At 36.0% G+C, this 26419-nt stretch overlaps 1 protein-coding gene across 1 annotated transcript in view; it reads right to left on the bottom strand.

Annotated features, from left to right (window-relative positions):
* ABCB5 (ATP binding cassette subfamily B member 5) overlaps nucleotides 1-26419 on the bottom strand; it is a 113979-nt gene that overhangs the window by 35084 nt on the left and 52476 nt on the right. Inside the window, 6 exon segments of the mRNA XM_027101338.1 lie at nucleotides 2277-2360; nucleotides 6777-6854; nucleotides 7049-7153; nucleotides 8114-8257; nucleotides 20928-21068; nucleotides 24935-25075. Coding sequence (XP_026957139.1) covers nucleotides 2277-2360; nucleotides 6777-6854; nucleotides 7049-7153; nucleotides 8114-8257; nucleotides 20928-21068; nucleotides 24935-25075 — 693 coding nt within the window.

Genomic DNA, 26419 nt, shown 5'->3' with positions numbered 1-26419 from the left:
TTATTCTTGGAATCCTTCTTTGGTTGCTATGCTTTCCAAATTCTTCAACTTTAAATGTGCCATCAGTATTCCACCCATCTAGTGTTTAGCTACTACTTCTTATTTAATGAAAATGATTTGACTTGCCCAGAAGTTATCATGAGACCAACATTTACTAACTGAAACAGGAAATTTTCAAATGATTCAAATAGTATTAGTCAAAGGCTTATAAGGAATCACACTGACAAATATTCCCATTAATTTTTCTTGATGAGAGACAACATTATGTATTAGAAACAACTAATGGGTATTTGGAGGGTAATGTTCGTCTTTAGCACTAATTTGTTCTTTTCATTTAAGTAAATACTAAAAGAGATGTCTCACGTATCAAGTATAGCTTATAGTAAGAATACCTATTTCACTGGAGTCTTAAAAGATCTGAATGATGATAGGTAGTAAGAGAAAAACGTGCACACAGCAAAGGGAAAAAAACCAAATTTTGTAGAATGGGGATTCAAAGGGAATTATAGGGATTGATACTTCTGCCAAAAGTAGTGAACCATTGAATTTCTAAACACAGATGTTGTTATTTATCTGATTCTATTGTGCTATGGAAGATTAATGCTATGCTCATTAGTTACCTATTAAGTGAAATTTTATCCATCATTTTCTTCCCACTTATACAAGTACAATCCAGCTCCTCCCCCTTACTTTAAAATTTAAATACTATCTAGTGAAATTTGGAGTCTTGTTTTCAAAATTATCAAAAAAAGTTTCAGGAAGAGATGAAGATGATGCCCCCTTTCCTCTTGAGCTCTTTCTACATCATAAAATTAGTTTTCCAAACCAATACAGAAGCATGTGAATATTCATAATTGTAACCAACTTGTTTTATTCTCTAGTAATATAAATCTATCCTTATATGTATATATTGAACAAAGAAGTCTTGCAAAAGTTACAAAAATTAGAATAGTGGCCATGTCCTGTGGAAATAGCTTCCAAAAGAAAATACAATTTTGAAGAGCTGTTTCAGTTGACAATTTGTTGCTCTGGTAGCAATGCTGTAATCAACATTTCAGTATTTCTAACCAACAAAAAAATACTTTTAAGATTTTTCTGTCATTCAGAGGTGCATCATTGACTTTCCTTTTCTCCCACATGAACGATAAGGAAAAAGGAAAGTCTATAATTCTCGTAGAGTTCTTATTTTAACAGAGATCAAAAACTTTACCTCACTTAAAAGTGGGAAATCTTGTTTTGCATTCCTTTTCTCAATTATAGTTGAAATCCTGCTTGTAATATACAGGTTAATTTTATTAAAATAATTGGAAGAAAACTAATAAATTACTCTTCATCTCTTCCACACTACTCTACTCCCCATAAATATTTAAGTGTCACTTTGACGTACGTACATTATGCTGGTCATTCTGTCATTGATTTTGAATACGGTTCATAAAAATGAATTTTATTTATACGTATTGTGACCAGTCATGATCACACATATCTCTTTAACTTGATCTGTATAACAACTAGCACAGAACCATTTCCAGATGCATATGAATTTAACATGTTACATATTATGCTAAATAAGATTTTATTTTCTGGGGGGAAGGAACAACTAAACTTCATTCTTTTATTAAAACTTCTAAGTTACGTGTGTGTGTTTTCATTTTGTTACTTTTTCTTATCTTACTATTTAATTCTGAGCTCTTTTCTCTAACTCATTCTTGGTATCTTCTTTAGTCCTCTGGTTATCCTATTACATGTCCTAAATCTTCTTTATTTTTGGTTAAAAATGTCCAGAACAGAAAGGCTTCTTTATATCTTTCACTGCGAGCTCCCTGTTAGCCCTGAGACATATCTGGTCTCCTTAATGATGTGGGTCATCTCAGCATAGCTCACATATATGCACAAACACATGTGTGTACATGCATGCATGCATACCATATACATACACCATTTAAAAATAAAAGCAGGGACTTTCCTGGTGGCACAGTGGTTAAGAATCTGCCGGCCAATTCAGGGAACATGGGTTCGAACCCTGATCCGGGAAGCTCCCACATGCTGTGGAGCAACTAAGCCCCTCGGCCACGACTACTGAGCCTGCGCTCTGGAGCCCGCCCCCCACAGCTACTGAAGCCCGCAAGCCTAAAGCCCATGCTCCGCAATAAGAGAAGGCACCGAAATTAGAAGCCCACGCACCCCAATGAAGAGTAGCCCCGCGCACAGCAACGAAGACCCAACGCAGCCAAAAAAAAAATAAATAAATAAATTAAAGATAAAAGCAATATACATACTCCTTGAATTTGTGCTGTATCTATGGCTAATATTGTTGTCAAGGCTCCTGTGCTGTTTTCCTTATCATCAAACCAGGAGATATCCTAGAGAAAAAAGGGAATTAACATATGGTCATCAAAAAGATCCTTTTCTGACTTGCGATTTTGCTACATTAACTTAGAAGCCATTTGCCTGCCTCCTTACTCACAGGCGCTTAATTCTTGTAAAAACTATGGATCAAATAACTTTTGTTTCTTACTTCACAAAGATCTATATTTAGATACAAACTGAAGAACTTAAGCCCAACAGCTTGGACTCATTACCATGCTGCAATATTGTATAATAATCAATGTTTAAAATGGCCATTTCGAACCACAAAATAATTTGTAATTTTACTCCACAAGTAATTTGTGGAGAGCAGATTTTACCTAAAAAGTAAAGTAATGCACAACACAGTTTAGAAATATTTCCAAACCTTTCTGTCTAAACATATAAATGATAAAAAATAAGTCTGTCTCCTTCTCTACAGGACCCAGATAGGTGAGATTTTCCCTGACACTTCATATTGCCCCTTAGATCTTATAAGTACTGGGCCTTGTGGGAAGCTAAAGATGCAGAAAGGCTGCTGTAAAAACCCTGCAGCCAAAAAGCATGCAATTTGAAGGAGACAGGTCAAAAATACAAGCAATAGGGCTTCCCTGGTGGCGCAGTGGTTGTGAGTCCGCCTGCCGATGCAGGGGACACGGGTTTGTGCCCCGGTCCGGGAAGATCCCACATGCCGCGGAGTGGCTGGGCCCGTGAGCCATGGCCGCCGAGCCTGCGCGTCCGGAGCCTGTGCTCTGCAATGGGAGAGGCCACGACAGTGAGAGGCCCGCATACCACACACACACACAAAAAAATACAAGCAATAAAAGCCTAACGTTATAACCAATTTCATTTTCAACAGCAAATAGAGATAGCACTTCTTAGCACCTCTCAACTTGAGGAATGCTGATTTCCTTTTATTAGTTATTGACTGTTTCCTCCCATGCACTCAAACCAGTTATATCTCTTGTGGATTAAACTACATGCAGACTGTCTCCAAAAAAATGACTGATTTTTAGTGAGTGAAGAGCAAAAGAACTGTTGGCTTACTACAACCCAGCCAGGGCCCTGATGCCCAGGTTACACATTTTTGCCAACTAAGGAAACAAAAGCAAGAGGGATAGAAGGCTGTGCATTAATCATTCTGTTGTGTGAGAAGAAAGCCCCCGTGGAGGAATACGGCAGCGGCCAGGGGGATTACAACCCTGGCATGACATCACTACTCTTTAAACCCCTGGATTGGGAAGCTGTCCCAAAGAGTTTAGGGTCCTAGACACCCAAAGGGCATCTTATAGAGATCATGATATGCACTACACAGTAGCCACTTTGAGAATACAACCCGAGTCAAGAGCCTAACATACCATGAACACACATCAGCAATGACAGTAACTACAGCACTCTTGATCTAGAAGACATTACCTGTTTTTTATTGTATACTAAAATATATATATATATATTTTACATTGCATAATTCTTTCTATATTTCAACATGACATGGAATACACAAAGAATTTCTAGACACAATATAAAGTAAAAATACAGAAAAAGAATTTATCACTTACTATTACATTCCTGATTCTATAGTATAGTAATTGCTATAATACGCAAGGCAAAGGATACATATATGACTAGTCTTAGTCTTTCTCTGATGTTCAGTCAGCAAGATATCCAAAACTGCTTTTCAACAAGTCAGCAATTATGCACTCTAGAGATTGTTTTCCATCATAGGCATTATATGCTAAAACACTTAGCAGAGTTTCTGGAGCACAGCTGGTATTGAGTAAAAATTAACTTGCTTCTTCTCTTCCTGATGGTAAAATGATTATAAGCTAGGCTAGCAGGTTTTCTGATACTAGTAAATCCATTTTTTTCCTGCCAATAATTCTATTAGAAATAAAAAATTACAGTAGCACTATCATAAGTGCATGGTATGTCTTTTCTCATTTAATCATCACAACTCTATGAGACGGATACTATGACTATCCATATTTTATATATGAGGAAACAGAGGTACTGAGAGATTAAGTAACTTGCCCAAGGCCACATAGCTGGAAAGAACTGAGGCCAGGATTTAAACCTAGGCAATCAGATGCCAGAGTTTTTAATCAACTATCCTGTTCTGCCTCCCATCTAACTGAAACGTTACAGCTGAGTTTCCTGACATGTTTTTCCTGCTTCAGGATTTGTTACCTCAAATCCTTTTGGAAGTAGCTTTTTGAGATTCCTTAGTGATCTCCACTAATGCCATCATCTTATGATTTAGTGACCCTCCACAGAAGCCCTAGCCAATCCAATTTAGAGAGAAATAGGCAAAAAAAAAACTTCATATCTTTTAAAAAACCTAATAGATTTATAGGTCAATATTTATCATTAAGAAATATAAATTCAGCTTTAAACACAATAAGCAATGGATTATTTATAACCACTGAAGTCAGCAACAATTAGAACATTCTTTTCAACTGGAGGGATCTCAAGTCATCAAATAAAATAGAGATTTTATACCTACAAAAAGACCACACCTGATTCCATAAATACCTCTATTTCAACTAAGGTTTCAAAATGGTTATAAAAAGCACTGCAAGTTTCAGCATGATTTCTAAGACTTAAAATATCTTATCTTAGGGGAAAAAAAACCAAACAGGTAATAGGAGTTAGGGCGAAACTGTACATTAGGAACTTCCCTTACAGAGAAAAGTGAAATTCGTTAAGACATTTATTGAGAAAAGGCCAAATACATTACTCTTTTCTTTCAATTTAAGAAAGCAAATAAGCAAAAAGAGTGCTAAAGAATGAAGAGGGAAAACAAATGGCAAGCTGAAAGGGGCTCAGGTGAATTTATGGGAGAATTTAATAACATCTGCTGAATAGCACAGAGTTTCTGTCTGTCTTTCTATGTGTTTTGAAGAAGAGTTTATGGTTTACAGATTGCTGTATTCTTATAGGCAGAAGCTACTTAATCCAAGAATGTTACTGTCCTACTGTTCACGTGGCTAATGCTAGGCAAAGGAGTAAGATCCAGTATCAGCCACCAGGATATTTGATTAACAATATTCACTGGTTTAACTGGCTTGTGGCCTTGGGACTCCTCCACCAAAAGCATCCTGTAATCCTCTAGAAAGAAAGTTCAAAGTAATGATGGAAAAGTTAAAGTTTATACTCTTTTATTTAAGACATTCAGGAAACATTTTCAAAAGTTCCTGAAAATTGAAAATAAATGTCCTTGAATGTGTAAAAACATAAATACACAAAAAACAAAAATGACCAAAATTGTCGTGTGAAACAGTATTAGTTAATTAAAATCCCACCTAATTTCATCAAAGATTTGAGGTAGACATAAATTGTTCATTAAAAAAACCCCCAAAAGTACAAGCTTAATGTGAGCGAGACAAGATGTGCAGTCATTAAATCATTTTATGACCCTTCAAGTAGATTTCTGTTTTTCTGGATTAAGGAGTGTCTGCAGTTGTCTCTGACAGGACCTTTTTGAGAGAAGAAGTTAGGCACCAACTGCTTCAGAGCATTAAGTTGCTATGGGAAACGTCCCACTCGCTTCATTTTATATCTTGCTGTCCTCTAAGAGCACATAAAGGCGGAGGAGTTTTGTTACTCAGCAGTCCTTTGAGCACTACTGCTAAAAGTCACAAGATGTAAAAACTGGTTTTGACAACTCGGCTGGAGTGACAGTAACTCTACTTTTGAAAAGAAATGACCCTGGCAGGAAGCTATTTGCCCCTACACGGTGAGCTCTGGTGACAGAAAGTGTGGCAAAGGGCTTCAAATGATTACTGGCTTTCAGGGTAACCCAATATACCTTGGCCTTCTGAAAGAATTTTAGAGGTGCCAGTCTGAGACATTCCTGTCATTTGCCCCCAAGACTCACTTTTCAAGATTACTATTTGATACACCTAGTTTTAGTTATTTCACAGGTGTGAATGATCAGCTGCGGCAAGCCAACCTGCCAGCTAGACTGATGTTATCTGAATTCAGAGAATGGCTGCCTTAAGAAGTCAGCAATGAAAAAACTTAAACTGTGCAGATGGATGAGAACTATAGAAATTAACTCCTTTTTAAACATGTTTCCCAAGGAGTTCTTAACACTCCTTTTCAGTTTTAATTTAGCCTCCATTCTGATTCTAGAACAACTACATTATACATTAAAAGAGATTTGTCAAGATAAATGCAAGGAACAGGGAGTGGACTCTAAACCTTGTTTTCTATAAACTGCATTTTTGAACATAACAATTTTGGACTTGCTTCTGTTAGAAAATACAGTACAATAATTCTAATACAGTTGCTGCTTGGTACACAAAAAGGATGCTTTTAAATGATCAAAGGAAAGCTTATGTCAAGAAATTGATGTGAAGAAAAACTAAAAGCTAGAATATTTTAAAACACATTTAAAATAAAATAAGAAAAAAGCCCAACTGAACACTGACCTGATATAACATGGCTTTAAATGCCAAGTGTCTTAATCTCATGGTTAAAATTTCCCCTGCTCTGCCATAAAATAATCCCTGGAAAAGAAACAAACAAACAAAAATCTACATTTATTTTTAACTGTCTTATCTATTTCTTTGGAACATTTAGTTACTATATTTACATATTTGTATTTTATTTAGTTATTATATTTAGTTACTATTTTTAACTCAAATAGGATGACATAAAACAGTAATCACGTACATATTTGTTTAATTCATTAAAAGTTTACCTGAATGAAATAATTGACAAAGCAAATAATACCCAAAATTACAAATATCATGGAATAAATTTCTGCATCATGCTTTAATGTGGTTTTATCATCATTTTCAAACATCTGAAAAGGAATAGATTTTTTTAATCAGGTGATTAGAGGAGAATATATTATAAAAGAAGGAGAAAAAACTAAAATGTCTATTCATCAGGATTTTAAAAATGAATTTCAACACAGTAATTTCCACACATTTCTGGAGAAAAAATGCACCATTATTCTATCCTTTACATTCATTACATAAAAAAAAATTCACTACTTCAATAAAAAAAAATAATTCACTCTTAATTCTCTCACTTAAGCTATGTAAATACAGGATCAGACAAATGAGTCCTCTATCTGCTATTAATATCACCACATATTTTCAAAGAAACTATTGAAATTAGTTTTCTGATTGAGTTATTATTTCTAATAACTTCTCATAACTCAGGTTTCTTGATATTCCTCTATTCAGAGTACTACCTGCAATATGAGACCTTTATAAATTTCTCCAGAAATTGTTCCTAAAATTAGTAGTTATACATATACTGGCATCTATGTTGACACAGTGTAGCAACAGTCCAGGAGACTGAAGACTTAAGGTGGCTCTAATAAGATCCATGAATTCATCAGCTCTCCTGGGTTCCCCAGCACAATCCCAAACTCTCATTATTTCCTCTCTCTGAGCTGGCTGGTAATAAAAAATGGCCATTGTTCAGACCAGTTGAAAGAAAGAGTGGTCGTATTTGTCTCTTTTATTACTTCAGTGCTTTGGAATGCTGATACAGCACTGGAGTCAGAATTAGAAAACAAAGCAATTTCTTTACTGATTGCCCAGTCAACAAGGTCCAGCCAAACACTTCACAATAGAGGCTGGCTTATCCCCTGAGAACATTAGTTAACCTTTCTATCATGGATCCCACACTAGGGGTGACCTACTACACGTCCCAATTTTCCCCTTGCTGGGTCAAAGTATACCAAGTCTGTTCTCTCAGGTTACACATTGTTTAAAATTGTTAAAAATATTAGCAAATAAATTTTACTTACAGTTACAATTTTTGCAAAGATGATGGAAAATACTGGATGAACAGTTCCATTTAGAACAGAAGCCAATATCCCCAGAACCACAGAAGGCCATTCAGACTTGTTTAATTTAAAAATTTTTTAAAGAGAAACTTCAGGAAGACTTGTCTATAAATAAAATACCTTGGTTATAACCCCAGTTTGAGAGCATAATGGAACCTAGAGAAGTTAGCCAATCTTGAATAAATCTATAATGTAAAATGTCAAATATAATAGGTAACAGAGTAGAAAGTAGAATTTTTCTTAGAAAAATTTTACTGCCCATATTACTGATAAAGATCTCAAAACAAAATAAATTTTACACAAAAGTGACTATTTGTGCAACTTATCACCTTTTGGCATTTCACTCAGCCACTATCATTAAAAAAGTACAAATTAACCCACATGTTCTGAGAGCTAAGATTCACAAAAGAAATGACAGGCATATTTTCCTTTACACCTGTTAAACTGGATTGCACATCATGCTCTAGCATAGGACAAAATCTAGATAGGAACTAAGCAGAGACAAAGATAAAAGTTTTTCTAGCATTTTAAGCTTGAAAATTTTGTAGCTTTGTGACTTATTTATGGAAATATTTTTCTAATATCTTGGTTAAAAGCTTGTTTTGGGGTTCCTATTTATAAGTTAAGTGTTGCAATATCTGAACATATTATTTACAATCACCAAGCCTCAGTTTCCTTATATTTTTGAGGAAGGTATCAGTTCCTATCTTACAGGATTTAAAATAAAAATTTTATTTTATATTGGAGGATAGTTGATTTACAATGTTGTGTTAGTTTCAGGTGTACAGCAAAGTGATTCAGTTATGCATATAACCATTCTTTTCAGATTCTTTTCCCAAATAGGTTATTACAGAATATTGAGTAGAGTTCCCTGTGCTATACAGTAGGTCCTTGTTGATTATCTATTTTATGTATAGCAGTGAGTATATGATCCCAAACTCCTAATTTATCCCTCACCGCCCACCTTTCCCCTTTGGTAACTGTAAGTTTGTGAGTCTGTTTCTATTTTGTAAATAAGTTCATTTGTATCATTCTTTTAGATTCCACATATAAGTGATATCATATGATATTTGTATTTCTCTGTCTGATTTACTTCACTTAGTAAAATAATCTCTAGGTACATCCATGTTGCTGCAAGTGGCATTATTTCATTCCTTTTTACGGCTGAGTAGAGGATTGTTTTTATTTTTTTATTTTATTTTATTAAATTTATTTATTTATTTTTGGCTGCATTGGGTCTTCGTTGCTGCGTGTGGGCTTTCTCTAGTTGTGGTGAGTGGGGGCTACTCTTCATTGCGGTGTGTGGGCTTCTCATTGCTATGGCTTCTCTCATTGCAGAGCAACGGCTCTAGGTGCGTGGGCTTCAGTGATTGTGGCTCGTGGGCTCTAGAGCACAGGCTCAGTAGTTGTGGTGCATGGGCTTAGTTGCTCCACAGCATGTGGGATCTTCCCTGACCAGGGTTTGAACCCGTGTCCCCTGCATTGGCAGGTGGAATCTTAACCACTGAGCCATCAGGGAAGCCTGAGGATTGTTTTTAGAATTAAGCTTAACTCAGTATTTGAAAACAGTAAGTACCCAATAAATGTTAGCTGTTGCTGATGTTATTATAAAAGGAAGGATAATATTATGCAAAATCCCAGATCTTATACAGCGAAAGAACACTGCAAGTAGCTCTGGTATCTGCCAGTCTTTCCTGGGATCCATGGAGGGTGCTATGGGGAGGTAGTGGTCACAATAATCAGAGGATAAATAACACAATGGTGAATTCCCCTTACTCTTGTCTGGAATATGTAGAGGATTTATTTCAGAAACTTAAAAAATCTTATGAATAATTTTGTAGTGAGTAATTATTTTGAATAGGAAAGTAGACAGCGAACTACTAGGCATTTCATATGTTAAAACTTACTCATGGCATTCACTCTTGAAGTAATGGCGTTTATGAACCTAATAACCAGAGAAAGACGTCAGGAAAGACTATAAAATAGTTTATAATTCTTGCTTTAATTTTAGTCTGGCAACTATAATAGAAACTCCATTGTTTGAACAAAAGAACTTTTAAAATTCTAAAGCCTTTAAAGTCTATTTTCAGGATTGGCTAAACCTGGGGTTACTTAATAATTTGATTACCTATTATCTTTCTTTCTGAAGTTTTCTGAAGATTAACATCATAAAGAGCCTTATTTTTCAGTTAGGTCACTGTCCAACAGAATATACAGAAATTTTAAAAGTTCCATTCCAACTCTTTGTGGAGCACTAAATACAGATTTTCTTTTTTGTCAAATTCTTTATAAAATTACCTCATTTTGTAAGGAAACTAAGGCTTAGCATGTCCTAGGAACAATACCAGTAAATTACAGAGCCAGTAAATGTAGGAGGGCTGTCTTGCTCCTACAGAATAATCTACCCTTTTGCCTCTAAAAATATAAAACAGATGGAAAAAAATGGGTATTACTTAAATAAAGTTATAAGATAGAAAAGAATAAAATGAAATAGGATCAAAACAAAATGAAAATTTTTAGTAAAATCATGAAGGACTCTGTGCTACCTGTGTTACAGGTTATAGCATGTTTTAACAGAATTTGATATAAAAATATATGAAATTAGAGGCATTTTGTAAAGAGATATGAAAACATTTAAAAAACCTAAACAAATCTCTTAAAGATTTAAAAATTTAATCTGATATATTTTAGAGCTTTATTGCGTTATAATTTTCATGCAATAAGCTGCACATATTTAAAATGTACAATTTGAAAAGTTTAGACATAACTACACACCCATGAAACCTTCACCACAGTCAACATAGTGAACATATCCATTACCCCTGTAAGTTTTCTCCTGCTTTTGTATTCCATTTCTTCTATACCTCTCAGCTGCCAGTGCTCTTCCACTAAAACCACTCATGTGTTTTCTGTCACTATAGATTGTTTTGCAATTTCTAGAGTTTTCTTTTAATAAGTGGAATCACATAGTATGTGCTCTTTTCATCTGGATTCTTTTGCTCAACATAATTACTTTGAGATTTACTCATTCTGTTGCATGAATTAATATTTCATTCATTTTCATTGCTGAGTAGTATTCCATTGTATGGATATACCAAAATTTATCTGTTGACATAAGTTTGGGTCATTCCAAGTTTGGGGCTATTACAAATAAAGCTACTATAAATACCCACATACAAGACTTTGTGTGAACATATGCTTTCATTTCTCTTGGGTAAAAACCTAGAAAAGGAGTGGCTGGATCATAGTAGGTATATGTTTAACTTTTTTTATCTTTTTTTTTTTTTTTCTATACGCGGGCCTCTCACTGTTGTGGCCTCTCCCGTTGCAGAGCACAGGCTCTGGACACGCAGGCTCAGCGGCCATGGCTCACGGGCCCAGCCGCTCCGCGGCATGTGGGATCCTCCCAGACCGGGGCACGAACCCGCGTCCCCTGCATCGGCAGGCGGACTCTCAACCACTGCGCCACCAGGGAAGCCCATGTTTAACTTTTTAAGAAACTGCTAAATGATTTTCTGAAGTGGGATTACTAATTTTTTATTCCCACCAACAAAATGTGGAGTTCTAGATGCTCCACATCATCACCAATACTTGGTACAGTCTTTTTAGATATAACCATTCTAACAGATGTATCATGACATCTCGGTTATGATTTAATTTGCATTTCTCTAATGCCTAATGATTTTAGGCACCTTTTTGTGTGCTCATTTCCCATATGCATATCTTCTTTGGCAAATGTCTATTAAAATCTTCTGCCCATTTTTCAATTGGGTTATTGGTATTTTTATTACTGTGCTTTGGGAGTTCTTTGTATATTCGGGACACAGTCCTTTATCACATATGTGACACAAATATTTTCTTCCAGTTTATGGCCTATGTTTTCATTTCTTAAAAAGTTTTACAGGGAATTCCCTGGCGGTCCAGTGGTTAGGACTCAGCGCTTTCACAGCTGGAGTCCAGGTTCGATACCTGGTCAGGGAACTAAGATCCATGTGGTGCAGCCAAAAAAGGGAAGTTTTACAAATAGCAATTTTATGGATTTTGGTGAAGTCTAATTTATCAATTTTTTTCTTTTATGAATTGTGTTTTTGGTGTTTATAGCAAGGAAATCTTTGCTTAATTCAAAGTAATAAAGATTTTCTACTGTATTTTCTTATGAAAAGTTTCTAACTTTAGGTTCTTCAGTAAGGTCTGTATTCCATTTATAGTTAATTTTCATCTGTGCTTTGAGGTATGGATTGAGGATGAGTCTTTTGAATAGATATGTAATTCTTTCAGCATCATTTCTTAAAAGGACTATACATTCTCTGTTGAACTGCCTTTGCCACTTTCGTCTAAACAGTTGACCATATGTGTGTGGGTCTATTTCTTGACACTCTATTCTGCTCTATTGATCTATTTGTCTATTTTTGTTCCAATAGCACATTATTTTGATTACTATAGCTTTGTATTAAAAATTGGAATTAGGAATTATAAATCCTACAACTTTGTTCTTTTTAAAAGTTGTTTTATCCATTTTATCCTTTTGAATTTCCATCTAGAATCAGATTGTCAAATTTTACAAAAAAGCCTGCTAAGATGTTTACTGGGATTGCCTTGAACATATAGACCAATTTGGGGAGAACTGACATCTTAATAATATTGAATTTTTTTATTCACATACATGGTATTTCTCTCTATTTAGGTCTGCTTCCATTTTTCTTAGTAATATTTTATATATTTCAGTGTGGGGGTCTTATAATCTTTATCAAATTTATACCCAAGTATTTAATATTTTTGATACTACCGTACATGACACTGTTTTGAATTTCATTTTCCTACTTTTTGTTTTTAGATTATAGAATTAGAGTTGATTTTTATATATTGATCACATATTCTGATCAGTTGTCAGCCAAACTCAGTTGTCAGTTGTAGTACCTTTTTTTGGTGTGACACCATAGTACCTTTTCTTGTGGATTCCATAGAATGATAATCATGTTGTAATTATGTTGTTTGTGAATAAAGACAGTTTTATATCTTTCTTTTCTATATGGATGCCTTTTATTTTCTGGTCCTATTGCACAGGCTGGAACTTTCAGTTGAGTAGAAGTGGTGAAAGTGTACATACTTGCCTCATTCCTGATCTTTCACCATTTAGTATATTGTCAGCTGTAGATTTTTGGTTGATTCCCTCTATCAGGTTGAGAGAATTTCTTTAAATTCCTAGTTTCCTGAGAGTTATCAGGAATGGATGGTGCATTTTGCCAAATGAGCTTTTTGCTTTGATTGAGATGATTGGATAGTTTTTTCTTTTATATTTTTAGTAAGGGAAATTACATTAATTTCTGAACTTTAAACCAAGCTTGCATTCCTTGGATAAACCCTACTTGGTGATGATGTATTATTCTTTTCATACATTGTTGGTTAGATTTGCTAAAATTTTGTTAACAATTTTTCCATCTGTGTTCATAAAGGATATTTGTCTATAATTTTCTTTTCTTGTAATAGCTCTAATTTTGATATCAGAGTAATGTTGTGCTCAGAATGGAATCTTCTTCCTCTTCAATTTTCTACTTCATAGAATTCACAAGTAAAGCCACCTGGGCCTTCAGTTTTCTTTACGAAAAAGGTTTTAACTTCAAATTCAATTTCTTTTTAATTGATATAAGATTATTCAAGCTATTATTTTATTCTTGAGTAGGCTTTGGTAGTTTGTGTCCTTCAAAGAATTTGTCCATTTCATTGGAGTTGTAGGATTAGTTTCCATAAGATTACTTTATTATTCTTTTAATAGCTATAGAATCTGTAGTGATATCACCACTCTCATTCTTAATATTGGTAATTTGTGTCTTCTCTCTTTTCATTTGCTCAGTCAGTCCAGAGCTTTTCAGTTTATTGATGTTCTCAAAGAAGCAGGTTTGGATTTCATTGATGTTTCTTCTTTATAATTATTTTCTTCCTTTTAGTTTCTTTTTTTTTTTCTTGCGGTATGCGGGCCTCTCACTGTTGTGGCCTCTCCCGTTGCGGAGCACAGGCTCTGGACATGCAGGCTCAGCGGCCATGGCTCACGAGCCCAGCCGCTCCGCGGCATGTGGGATCTTCCCGAACCGGGACACGAACCCGTGTCCCCTGCATCAGCAGGCGGACTCTCAACCACTGCGCCACCAGGGAAGCACCCTTCTAGTTTCTTAAAGGGGAAGTTTATTCATTTGAGATCTTTCTTTTTAATATAACATAGGTGTTTAGTAGTATAAATTTCTTCCTCAGTACCACTTTAATCTTCATACCACATGTTTTGATTATGTTTGGTTTTTATTTTCATTCAGTTCAAAATACTTTTGAATTTCTCTTTTGATATCTTCTTTGATTGTGTATTATTGAGAAGTGAGTTATTTAGCTTCCAAATATTTCAAGATTTCCCAGGCCACTTTTATTCTTGATTTCTGATTTAATTCTATTTTGGTCAGGTAATATACTTTGCATTACTTGAAATTTTTAAAGTTTGTTGAGACTTGTGTTATGATCTATCTTGGTAAATGTTTCAGGTACATTTGAAAAGAATGTGTATTTTTCTGTTGATAGGTGGATTCTTGCATAAATGTCTGTTAGTTGGTTGTCAGCTTGGTTGTTGTCAAGTTAGTTGACAGTGCTATTAAAGTCATCTATATCCCAGTTGAATTTTTATCTACCTATTCTATCAATATTTAAGAGAGGGTATTAAAATCTGTGAATATAATTGTGAATTTGTCTGCTTCTTTTTTCAGTTCTTGATAGGTGGATCCTTTTATAATTTTCAAATAACCTTCTTTATCCTGGGTAACTTTTTTGCTCTGGAATATACTTTGACTGCCACTAACATCACAGTCTACCTTCAAGTAATATAATAGTATATACCATTTAAGAACCTTGAATAGAATACTTCCATTTCCAGTCTTTTGGCTATTGTTTTTATACATTTTTACCTTTACCCCACACTATAATGTTTTTTTTCTTTAAAGTAGATTATTTAAAAAACATTATTGATACTCTTCATTCCTTTGTATAGGTAGAACATTTTTTTTTTTTTGCGGTACGCAGGCCTCTCACCGCTGCGGCCTCTCCCGCTGTGGAGCACAGGCTCCGGATGCGCAGGCTCAGTGGCCATGGCACACAGGCCCAGCCGCTCTGCGGCATGTGGTATCCTCCCAGACCGGGGCACGAACCCGTGTCTCCCGCATCAGCAGGCTGACCCTCAACCACTGCGCCACCAGGGAAGCCCCTAGATAGAACATTTTGATACTCTTCATTCCTTTGTATAGATTCAGATTTCCACCTGGTACCATTTTCTTTTGCCTGAAGGACTTCCTTTAACATTTCTTTTAGTCTGCACTACATCTACAGGTGATGAATTGTTTTAGCCTTCTTTTACCTAAAAATTCTGCATGTTGCCTTCATTTTTGAAAGGTATTTTTCTGCAGGTAGTATTCTAATTTGAGTTTTTTCCCTTTCATTACTTTAAAGATATTGCTCTATTGTCTTATGGTTTGCATTGTTTCTAATGAGAACTCTGTGATATTTCTTGTTTTTTCCTTTATACAAATTGTGATGATTTTCTCTGGATGCTTTATAATTTTTCTCCTTATCACTGTTTTTAAGCAATTTGACTATGGTGTGCCTTGGCGTAGTGTTCCTTGTGTTTCTTGCGCTTGGAATCTATTAAGCTTCTTAGATCTGTGGGTTTTCAGTTTTCATCAAATTTGGAAAATTTTTTTCATTATTTGTTCAAATGATTTTTGGTTCCCTTTCTCCTTTGGGAACATATAAAATATAGTTATAATAATTGTTTAATGTTCCTACTATTTCTATCAAGTGTGTCATTTCTGGGTCTATTTCTATTGATTGATTTTTTTTCTTCATTTTGGGTACTATTTTCCTGCTGTTTTTCTTGCCTGGAGATTTTTGATTAGATGCCAGACATTGTAAATTTTACTCATTGGTTATTTTTGAATTCTTATACATATTATTGAACCTTGTTCTGGAACACATTTAAATTACTTGGAAACAGTTTGATACTTTTGAAATTTGCTGTTGGGTCTTGTTTGCTGGGCTCAGAGCTGAGTTTAGTCTGGGAATAATTTTCCTACGCTGAGTTAATACTTTTCTTAAGATTCAACTAAATTCCCCATGAATTTAGAGATTCCTCACTTTGGTTGGTTTAATAAGAACTATTCCTGGCCCTTTGTGAGCTCCAAGAATTTTTCCTTCTTATACTTTCCTTTGCCTTTGTCAGTTTTCTCAGTAAATGCACTAATTAGTACTCAGATGAAGAGTCAAGGGAGAACCTCTGCATATTTGTGGAACTCTCTCTCTGAGCTGCTCTCTTCCCTCTACTTCTTTGCTCTGAAGACTGCCTACTTTGGCCTCTTGGGCTCTGCCTAGGTTCCCGTTCCAGCTCTTAGGCTTATAACTTGACAGTAACCTGGGTCAATGATAAGATTCATTTCATTTGTTTCCCTTTCCTCAGGGATCACTGTCTTGTTATGCCTGATGTCCAATGTTAGAAGACTGTTTCACATACTTTTCTCTAGTTTATTAGGTGTGTCAAGCGGGAAGGTAAATCTTGTCCCTGTTAACCTATCTTGGCTGGAAGTAGAAATCTCTAATTTCATCTGGTTTCCACAGCAATTGACATAAATGATCTATTCCTCTTTTTGTAGTACTTTTCTTAGTTGGCTTCTATGATGCCACACAATCTTAGCTTTCTTTTTATTTTCCAGCCATTCTTTAGGTGTCCTGTTCTGGCTACTGCTTTTCTACCTGAAGTTAAATTTTGCAGTATCCTGGGTCTCAATCTCCTGTCCTAGTTGCTCCTCCATCTATTCTTTCTCCTTAGACTGCTTTAGTCAGGCATATCAGTCCATTTGTTTTCACCACTATCATCTCTTCTCTGCTCTGCTCTCCCTGATCCCACTTTGGCTCCCAAGTGCCATTCTCCACACAGCAGCCACATCAAGCAACTCAGTTCATGCACTCTTCTGAATAAGACCCTCTCATGCAACAGGTTTTTTTTTTAAAGTAGATTAAACATTTTTTTTTAATTTGAGTATAGTTGATTTACAATGTTGTGTTAGTTTCAGGTGTATAGCAAAGTGAATCAGTTCTACATATACCTATATCTACTCTTTTTTAGATTCCTTTCCCATGTGGGTCATTAGAGTTCTTAACCTGTTTGTGTCATGGACCCCTTCAGAAAACTGATGAAGTCTATGGAATCCTTCCTAGAAGAATTTATAACAATGTACCAAATAACACATCTCAAAGAAAGCCAATTATATTGAGATATAATATTTAAAATGTTTCACAAAAAATTCAAAGCTCTGATACAGTTATGTGCTTCATTATTGGCACATTAAATAACAAGATCTAATAGTGATGAATATAAAGATATTCTGGGGAATTCCCTGGTGGATTAGGGCTCTGTGCTTCCACTTCAGGGAGGATGGGTTAGATTCCTGGTTGGGGAACTTAGATCCCGCATACTGCATGGCATGGCCAAAAAAAAAAATAAAAAAAGATATTCTAAGATATCTGTAATAACTATAATGTGATATAAATATTTCTGTGATTTTCATTGGTGACATCGCAGGCCCTGGTAATACTAATGTAGTCTGTTATTTATATTCATAATTAAAGTAAATTAAATTTCTATCAAGTATAGGTAGAAAAAATAGTTGTGATTTTTTTTTGCCCATTCAGGTTAATTCCTGTGAGTCATGAACCACTGGTTAAAAACCCCCAATGACATTCTGTTAGAGTAATAATAGAATCCAAAATTGTTTTTATGTCCTACAAGGTGCTACATGATCTGGTCCCTGAGTATCTCATACACTTCTCTGCTCACCTCTCTCCTCCTTAGTCACTGTGGCTCCCAATTCCAGGCCCTTATGTTTGCTGATTCCCCTGTTCAAAATAATACCAGCTCTGTCCTGGTTACTGATTTTTTGCTTCTCAGGTCCAAATTCATCCTTTTGTCTGATAAACTTTTCTCTTTTACCACTTGGTAAGATGTCAAGCTCCGTCAGTAGAGGCTGCTGGAAAGACATTGTAGGAGGGGATTATTCTTCCTGCTCTTACCGGTAGCTTACTGGGAAAGCTCCTGCAAGATGAACTTTTTTCTCCGCTGTTTTGCCTGAACAGTTTTTTCAGAGTTGGGTGCCTGTAGAGTGCAATTTTCTTCTGTGTTTGGCCATCAAGCGCTTTCTCCAGCTCTTGGCTTACCCATTAGAAGTGTAGCCATGGGGCCCAGACAGCACAGGCTTATGTTTCAGCCAGGTCGCTGATGTCTGCACCTCTTATACATAGAACTGCACTTGACTCCTGCAGAAGGCAACCTCTCCAGCCCCTGGTTTCAGCAGTGCCCAGTAGCTTCTCCTGGCACCTAGTGGGTTTTGAAGCTCAGAACCTCCCTGTGGAAGGTCTCCCTTGGCACCTTGGAGGACAGATTTCAAGCAAGCTCCACCAGTGAGGTACCTGGGCATCTTCTCTGCTATCCAGTGAGCCAAAGCTGTGCCCTTTGCAGTAAGGCCTGTATCTCCACTTCAGTTTCGGGCAATAATGAATGCTCTTCCTTGGGTCTCTTTTCACCCCAGGGGTGGTAGTTGGTACTTTTTATTATGACCTCTGAATTCTTTAGAGTTCTCTTAATTTCCACTAGCCAATTCCTATTACTCCAATTCCCTACTGATTCATTACACTAAACTTTCTCTGTTCAAATCATTGTGTGGTTTCTGTCTTCTGACTCAACCCAGACAAATATAACCTCCCATTAACTATTCTAAAATCCTGTTTCACATTTTTCATTTCGTTATTCACTTTTAAAATTTTTTTTTTTTTTGCGGAACTAGGGCCTCTCACTGTTGTGGCCTCTCCCGTTGCGGAGCACAGGCTCCGGACGCGCAGGCTCAGCGGCCATGGCTCACGGGCCTAACCGCTCCGCGGCATGTGGGATCTTCCCGGACCGGGGCACGAACCCGCGTCCCCTGCATCGGCAGGCGGACTCTCAACCGCTGCGCCACCAGGGAAGCCCTCGTTATTCATTTTTATAGTCCCTTCATTTCCTTGTTCACTTTTCACTGCAATACCACAGGCTGAAAGAACCCTTTACAAATATGGCCATGGAGCTGGTGCTTGGCTTGTTTCAGTTCTTGGTTGTTAATACTATCTTTCCAGGCTCTCAGCTTTGTACTCGGTATAGCTCCAGGCACTGGTAACCAAGTTTGTAGCCTCCTGTTAAGAGTAGGTCCATGACTGTAGCACAGCTCACCACTTTGTACTTTTGCTCTATTTCTGGTTGGTAGAGATCTTGTTTTGGAGCCTGGGTATATCTAATTGGCTTTTCTCTTTTTATGTTTTATGTATCATTCCTGTGTGTATGGAGCAGAGCAGTTGTATCAGAGTGTAAATTTACCCTACCATTTTCTCCAAAGTCTGGAAATTGCTTTTTAATTTTATGAATTTCATCTTTCTTAGGTTTTGAAAATCCACTTTATAGACCTAGTGAATTTGCAGACTTTGAGGTAGATTTTCACTTTGCAGCAATTACGGTGGCAGGTCCAACAGCTATTAATAGATGTTTTCACACAGTGTTTTTACAATATGGTACAAACCCTTTTACTGTATTCTTATACTCAGGCCTTTTGCCATATGGCAAATTATCTATGCTATTATTTACTTAATATTTTTCTTTGTATGTTTATGTAAATGATTATTATTATTATTAGTTTTTGGCTTTCAAATGCATTTTATTTATTTTTTTATACTTAGGTTTTTTTTTTTTACATCTTTACTAGAGTATAATTGCTTTACAATGGTGTGTTAGTTTCTGCTTTATAACAAAGTGAATCAGTTATACATATACATATGTTCCCATATCTCTTCCCTCTTGCGTCTCCCTCCCTCCCACCCTCCCTATCCCACCCCTCCAGGTGGTCACAAAGCACCAAGCTGATCTCCCTGTGCTATGCAGCTGCTTCCCACTAGCTATCTACCTTACGTTTGGTAGTGTATATTTTAAAGAAAATTAATAGATAAGAAAAAATATAGGGGCTTCCCTGGTGGCACAGTGGTTGAGAGTCTGCCTGCCGATGTGGGGGACACGGGTTCGTGCCCCGGTCCGGGAAGATCCCACATGCCACGGAGCGGCTGGGCCCGTGAGCCATGGCCGCTGAGCCTGCGCGTCCGGAGCCTGTGCTCCGCAACGGGAGAGGCCACAACAGTGAGAGGCCTGCGTACCGCCAAAAAAAAATTATATATATATATATATATATATATATATATATATATATGTTATATATATATATATATGTTATATATATATAAGTGTGTGTGAATGCTATGTATGACCACGTACCTAAATGGAAAGTACTGAATCTAGAATTAAAAGCAGTAGACTGGCAATGCTGGAGAAGGGCAGAGGAGGAGGTTTGGGGCAGATAATCCCAGGGCTTCAGGCTGATAATTGGCAGATGAGACCGAGAAGAGTGGGTAGGAAGATGGTGGAAATAGTTAATGGGCGGTCAACCTCAAGTATCTGTCAGACCCAAGGAGAAGAAGGGAATTCCAGTTTGGGAGGAAATAGTGGACCAAAGAGAGGAGTGGGATGATGTGGAAACTGGTGGTTAGGAAGACAGAAGCTAATATTCAGGGGCTGGATGAGAGATTTCATGGTGTCTGAGGTTAGTTAGTTAGATAGTTGGTAACATGATAGTTGGTAACAAGTTACCAACATGTTGGTAACTTGTGATAGTTGAACCATTACCTCTTTATTTTGGATGGATTCCTCAGACTTGTCAGTAAAGTCTGACTTGATGCTCTTCATAGAGCACAGAGGAATTGAGCTGATATCTTTTTCAGTAGAGTATGCCATTGAGTTCATCTGTTCATCAGCATTTTTAATATCCTAAATGAAGAATATACATGTTACCACTAGAAGAATGCCTTAAAAATTCAAAGCAACTTTATTAAGCATCCCTCTAAAATTGTACTGCTTCTGTTATTGAAAGTGGTGTATTCCTGAGCAGTTCTTGCTAACGTTTTCGGACTCGATACAGAGACAGTAAGTCCAACTCATACTAAAATGTTAGTAACAATAGCTTTTATTGTGCCTTTTCCCCCAAAGACCTCTACAATTAACTAGAGAAAACAATGTCTTAATTCAAAACAATTATTCCACTAGCAAGGACGGATCTTAGTAAAAGGAATTTGTGAGGGAGATGACTCAAATATACCCTCTCTCTGATCCCTTCTTCCCAGCTTTCTGTGGAGCTTACAAATTGATAACATATAGCAAGGCAGTTAAATGTGAGGTTGGTCCTGGGCCTGAGATAGATCTCAGGAGACAATAACATTTTCCAGGCTTGCCACTGCTGCCCATTCCAATCTGACCAAAAAGCAAAATTGGTGGGTCCACCTCCAAAAGAATGAGAAATTCCGAAGCCATCAAGTTAACCTTAAAGCTGCTTAAATCATAGAATAGGATAAAGTTCTAAACCAGATTGCTCTAAGTCTAGTTTTTTTTTTTTCTTGTTACTCCAAGAAATAAGACCAGTTTCAGTGAAATAAAGGAGTTACGTATTCTCTGCTTATCTGAATGTGGTGCGAGTAAATTTGTGACTTCCTCGTGAGGAGATGGGAGGAGGGGAGAAGACAGAAATGAAGAGGCCAGTTGGGGTGATGATGGCTCTGACCATGGTGGGGAGTAGAGATGGAACGACTTAGATAATTTTGGGTGCAAGGGAGAGTATGTACATGGAAGGTTTCCCAGGGACACTGTGATTCTTTAACAAGAGTAACAACTGTTAATCAGGCATTTCAAACTAACATGAACTTTAACCAGCTATCCTAATATCTTTAATCAGATATTCCTTTATGCTATCACTTTCTTTTTTTCAGTAAATTTCTCTACCGAGAAAGAAATTTTTTATTTGGCATTTTTTCAGGAGCTATTTACTTTGTGCCAAGTTTAAAATAAAATTTTTACTTCTCATAATAAAATTTTCTAAAGAGGTGCTTTAACAGATCAAAGACAATTCCTTTTCCTGAGAAGGCTGCTAGACAAAATAAGAATGACAAGAAGTTTTGGTATGTATGTGTCTCTACCAGTTTTTATTTCACTTTTGTATGAAAACTCACTAAAGGAAGCTCACAGACTCACTATGTCTGTAAATAATTATGTACATCCTAGATAAATAATTACAGCATTGAATCTGTACCTGATTACAGCAATAACCATGGTTTGAACTTTCTTTAAAAGTTTGATTGGATAACAAACGCTAATGCTAAGAATGGTAATATAATAAAATTTATTATGCTAACAATAATTCTAGGTACTTTACATAATTGAACTCATTTACTACTCAATGTAATTAATTAATATGTTATTATTTTCCTCACTTTACAGTTTAGAAAACTGAGGCACAGAGAATTTCAACAACTTACCCACACTCCTAAAACTATTAAATGGCAGAGTAAGGATTTCAACTTGCTGTGTCTCCAGAGCTTGTGACTGTAACCATTTTCCTATGCTGCTTTTTGGGATTGATTTTCTTAGCAGCATTAACTTTGTAATACTTATGAAAATCATGAATTGTCATAAATTAATTCATTTGGACACTATAGGCAATAGTGGCAAATAAATGCATCCAGAGTTTCAGAAATGTGGTACTGTTTATGTAGATATCACGTATGTTATGTTTACTATATATTTCCCAGAATATTAGAGCTGTTCATTGAGTATTAATATTTAAAATTGTATTATTATATCAGAATGAAAATTATTTTAGGTAATCAGAGAGTACTAATCCATTTTGAATATGGTATTTTAAATTTTTATACACTTATACCACAAACACTCCATTTTTGTTTTCCTTATGTTGTGGAACTCTTTCACCTAACACCTAAAAATGGAGTTTTAATTTAGTTATAATGAAAAATAAAGAAGTGTTGCTTCAAAGAAAGATCTGAGTGTAGTAGTTTTTTAAAATCTCAAAGTAGTGTTAATTTGACCACAGTTATTTCCTTTTATTGTTACAACTATTAATTTGAAGATACTGAACTTAATAACTTCATAAATTATTAATTCTACTGTGGACTGAAAATCATGAAAATTCAACTGGCAAATAACATGTACATTTTATTTTTAAAGAAAAATATAGCCTAATATAAAATAAAATCGGAATCAAGCATTTTTAAATCAATATAAGATTACATTTTCAAACTTTTAATTTTTTTTTATTATCATTGCTTTAGAGGATGTGTTTAAAAATCCTTCATTCTAGAATTGTGGAGAAAGCTGGGGTTTGAAATTCTAAGTTTGATGAGATGGAGACTCATAACTTTCTAAGTTTCCTAATTTGTGAAATAATAATATTGATATCAAAAATATAATCAGAAAGTTGAAGAAGTAAAATAAACCAAAAAAGGTTGATATTAGTTGTCTGCAGAAGACCCCTTGGAAAGAAGCTGCCTTCCAGACCAAGAGATGAAGGCAGAATGAAGAAGAGAGCTAGAGCCTAATCACTATCACTTACGTTAATGCACCCTAATGGAAGAACCATGTGAAATTCAGTAGGCTGGGTCATATGCATGCAAACATGTGGATCCTCAAAAACAGGAGTTTGTCAGTGTGCCTCCAGGATTATCGTGCCTCCTCTTCATTGCCTAATATGAGCTTTCTGGTCTCCCTGTGAGAATTTGATGTATACACGGTATGGATATATGTGTGCATCCTTTCATTCAGCAGATAGATTTTGAGTGTGCCAAGCACTGGGGTAGGTGCTTCCGACACAGGAAGTCTCAGCCTTTTCATAATCTGACCTTCATTATCCAAATTTTCCATTATTCCCCCAACACTCATTACTCATGGCAGGCTGGTCTCCTTTCTGTTTAGTTACAAACCAAGTTCCTTATTACTTCCACATTACCTAGATTTCTCCTCCTTTTCCACCTCTTACCTTTATAATTTTTAAAATTTTATTTATCTATTTTTGGCTGCATTGGGTCTTCATTGCTGCGCACGGGCTTTCTCTAGTTGTGGCGAGTGGGGGCTACTCTTTGTTACGGTGCATGGGCTTCTCATTGTGGTGGCTTCTCTTGTTGTGGAGCATGGGCTCTAGGAGCACAGGCCTCAGTAATTGCAGCATGCAGGCTCAGTAGTTGTGGCGCACGGGCTTAGTTGCTCCACAGCATGTGGGATCTTCCCAGACCAGGGATTGAACCCGTGTCCCCTGCATTGGCAGGCGGATTCTTAACCACTGCGCCACCAGGGAAATCCCCCTCCTACCTTCTTGCCTTCAAGATTTCTTCATGAATACTTCCATGGGTAATCTAGTTCCCTATATCCCCATCAATCTTGCTTCTTATTTCTACAACTTGTAACATCTGTATGCATGATTCTGCATTTTGCCTCTGTAGCTAAGTTTTAAGTCTTTAAGTAGGGATTGTGTGTTATATTTCTTTGTGTTTTAACACGGAATATAGAGTTAGATTGCTCTGGATCTGCCACATACAAGATTTGAAGCCTATTTGTAGTGTGCCTGGCAAATATTAGGTACTATGTAACAATTAGTTCTTTAACTTTCATCATTGTCTAGCACAATGCTGAGGATATTAGACTCACTGAATTTCTTCACTAAGGAACTATAAATAAACCTTGGTTGCCTTGTGAAACCTAAGATTATAATTCAAGACTTCTATTTTCTAGCATGGCGTGATTTCTGAAAAGTCAAAAAAAATCTGCAAACATACATTATGTCATGTAAACATTACCTGTGACATTGCAAGTGAATAATATAGACCCTGTTTTGCCATTTCCACCACCATCCCATCTTTTATAGTCACAATCATATCTACACTTCGAATAGTGGAAAGCCGGTGAGCTACCACAATTGTAGTCCGACCTTCACTTGCCTATAAAACAATAAGCAAAGAAAATAAATATAAATTAGCAGAAATAACAAACTCTGAATATTCAAGAAAACTTCTTATAGTATTTTTTGAGTATCAAAGAATCTTACCTCTGGATATAGAAGTTTGAAAACTTTGATTAGGGAGGCCAATAGAAATTAAAATAAAAAGGCAGGAAGTTAGGTTCCAAACTGGTGGATTTATAAAACCATAGTATCTTAGAACTAGAAAGGAAACTAAAGACCATTTAATCTGAGCCACCTAACAACCGCCTGGCTATTAGTAACTAAAAATAACTAAGTTTAAGTAACTTAAACTTAGTATTTCTTATTTTTTCATCTCTAAAATGGGGTACAGATTCAAGATAATATGTTTTTGACTTTTTAACAAATATTATATATCAATACATACGGAAAAGTACACATAAGTGTACAGATAATGCACTTTCACAAACCAATTACATCCAGATGCACAGTACCCCGATTACAAAACAGATCATTACCAGCACCCTGAAACCCTCTTCAAGCTCTCTTCTAATCACTGTTACCACTCACCTCCACCAACGGTAACCACCCTCCTAACTTCTAACAGCTTAGATTTATTTTGTTTAGTTATTTTCTTTTATATAAATGGAATTATACAGTACATACCCTTCTATGTCCAGGCATTTTTGTTTAACATTATGTTTTTGAGATTCATCCATTTTGTTTTATATCATTGGAGATCATTCTTATTGCTGAATAGTATTGCATTGTGTGAAGATACCACAATTTATTTTCCATTCTACTGGTCATTGACATTTGGGTAGTTTCAGGGTTTTCCTATTATGAATAGATTCCTACACATATTTACTTGGTGAACATATGTCCCCAATTCTAGTAGATGTATACCTAGGAGGGGAATTATTGAGTCATATGCTCAGCTATTTTAGATTCTGCCAAACAGCTTTTCAAAGTGGTTGTCCCAGTTTATAAATGTTTTCCAACAGTGAAAGAGAGTTACGTTTACTCTATATTCTCACCAACACTTGGTATTTTCTTTGTCTGGCAGGTGAATACTATCATATTGTGGCTTTTATTTGCACTTTCCTGGTGACTGATAAAATTGAAAAACTTTTCATATCGTTAGTGGCAATTTGGGTATTCTCTCCTGTGAACTGTATGTTTTTGTTTGTTTTTCTATTGGAACTATCTTTTTCTTGTCAATTTTCAGAAGTTGTTTATATATTCTATATATGAGGACTTTGTCAGATACTATGTATTACAATTATTTTTCCCCCTCTATACTGTTGTTTTCGCTCTCTTAATGGTGTCTTTTGATGAATAAAATTTAAAATTTTAATGAAGT

The sequence above is a fragment of the Aethalodelphis obliquidens genome, unplaced genomic scaffold, assembly GCF_003676395.1.
Source record: "Aethalodelphis obliquidens isolate GAN/ISIS:26980383/991018 unplaced genomic scaffold, ASM367639v1 scaffold5, whole genome shotgun sequence".
NCBI lineage: Eukaryota > Metazoa > Chordata > Mammalia > Artiodactyla > Delphinidae > Aethalodelphis > Aethalodelphis obliquidens.
The sequence above is the reverse complement of the archived record's forward strand: the minus strand, read 5'-3'. Positions and strand labels throughout refer to the sequence as shown.